The sequence below is a fragment of the Charadrius vociferus genome, unplaced genomic scaffold (assembly GCF_000708025.1).
Source record: "Charadrius vociferus isolate BGI_N301 unplaced genomic scaffold, ASM70802v2 scaffold266, whole genome shotgun sequence".
NCBI lineage: Eukaryota > Metazoa > Chordata > Aves > Charadriiformes > Charadriidae > Charadrius > Charadrius vociferus.
The window spans coordinates 3526984-3528644 of NW_009649114.1; the positions used below are offsets into that span (position 1 = coordinate 3526984).

General features: G+C 53.6%; 1 protein-coding gene across 1 annotated transcript in view; it reads left to right on the plus strand.

Annotated features, from left to right (window-relative positions):
• The window catches only part of ANKS1A (ankyrin repeat and sterile alpha motif domain containing 1A), an 88788-nt gene that overhangs the window by 81766 nt on the left and 5361 nt on the right, over window positions 1-1661 (plus strand). The window contains 1 exon segment of the mRNA XM_009888323.1: window positions 1-75. This exon segment is cut by the window's left edge and continues 1 nt beyond it. Within this exon segment, the coding sequence (XP_009886625.1) occupies window positions 1-75 (75 nt within the window).

The following is a 1661-nucleotide window of genomic DNA, read 5'->3' on the forward strand; positions in this document are numbered from 1 at the left end:
AGGATCATCGCCTCCCTGGCAGACAGACCGTACGAGGAGCCACCGGCAAAGCCGCCGCGGTTCTCGCAGCTGAGAGTGAGTCACTCTTTGTGTTCCCTGCCCGGTGTGTGTGCGGAGCGTGCTCAGCAGTGGCCGCAGTGCTTTCTTCTGTCCTGGCCCTCCTTCACCTTCCTCCCTTTCTTTCAAAGAACTAAATCCAGGTCTGTCAGGAATAATTGTCCCCTTTCTGATTAGCGGCTGTCACCTCTAGGGGACTCGGAGATCTGTAGAGGATGTTTACTGCGAGCTCAGGTCCCGGGTGGGTACCCAGGCTCAGAGAGGGAGGCACGTTCAGCCTTACTCTGCTGCTTTCATGCATAGGAAATTCTGCCTAGCAAAATCAATTAAAAAAGGGGGAAAAAAAACCCAACAATGTCAATATTTTAGTTAAAACTCCTTTGAAGGTAAGTATGGAGAGTAATAAGCGTAGAGAGCGATCTTTGAAAATTGCATTGCTTTTTGAAAAAAGGAAAGGGTAAAACCCAAATGGCTTCTTTCTTATTAAAAACAAATTGATTTGACCTGGAAGTATGGGTTACTCCTGGTTCTCAGATACTCGATGCTTTGGGAAGAAAGTTCTGGAAGCATTGAGGCAACGGCACATCTGGCTGTGCGGAGGAGGGAGTGTTTTGCGTTAAACAGTTCCCATGGAGGCACCTTGGCTGCTGCTGGAGATGATGCCGAGCCCAGTACTCCCACTCTGAGCGTGGTCAAGCAGAACTTGGGAACTGTGACAGCCCGGCTGGCTCTGACTTGGCCGGAGCACCTGGAGCACTTGGGCAGAGTCAAAACAAAGTACAAGTTTGACGTTTGTGCTGGACACATTCACCATTTGTCTGGACAGACGCCCTCCAGCTGAAGTGGTGGACGCGTTTACCAAGTCTTGGCTTTCTTCTTTGCGGCTCAAATTCCATCTTCCCTCCGCAAAACAAAGCTGAACTGTGCGAAAACATATCAGTGCTGGGAGAAATCTTAACGTGGCCGGTTATATCCATTCAGCTTTTCACCTTATCAACTCCAGCGACCCAAACAGCAAACACTCCCGCAGGCGTGACCCTGCTATCGAAATGAGTGGGGAAAGATAACATCCAGCCCTCGCAGGTCAAATTCTGCTGCCTGCCCCGTGGGAAACGTCAGGCAGCTCCTTCGGATCAGGTGCACTGAACGGGTGGCCGGGTGCTACTCCCACCTCTGTGCCCTGCGCCGAAGGGGAATACTGTGCTGACTTTCTTCCCCTTGTCTCCTGGCCAGACGTAAGGCAGCCTCCCCGCAGGCGGGAGTGCGGCACGGCTCAGCTGGTGAGATGGGACGCAGCTGGGACCCGTGTTTTGATTGCGCCCGTTGGGAGTCTGAGCTCTGCCTCCCTGGGCCGGCTGGGCTTCTCTCGAGCTCTTGCTGCCAAATAGCACTCGACGTGATTTGTGGATGTTGATTTTTTTGCTGCGGGAGCCGTCGGATGCCAGGCCCTTCGTTATCGGGGTTGGCTGGGAGGGGAGCCGTCGTGTTCGCCGTTCTTCCTCAAATCCGACATTTGAGAGCTGAGTTTGGCAAAACCCGTTGAGCTTGCAGCGAACCTGTGAGCTCGGGAGCAGGGCGGCGTGCCACGGAGGGCGAGCGTGTCG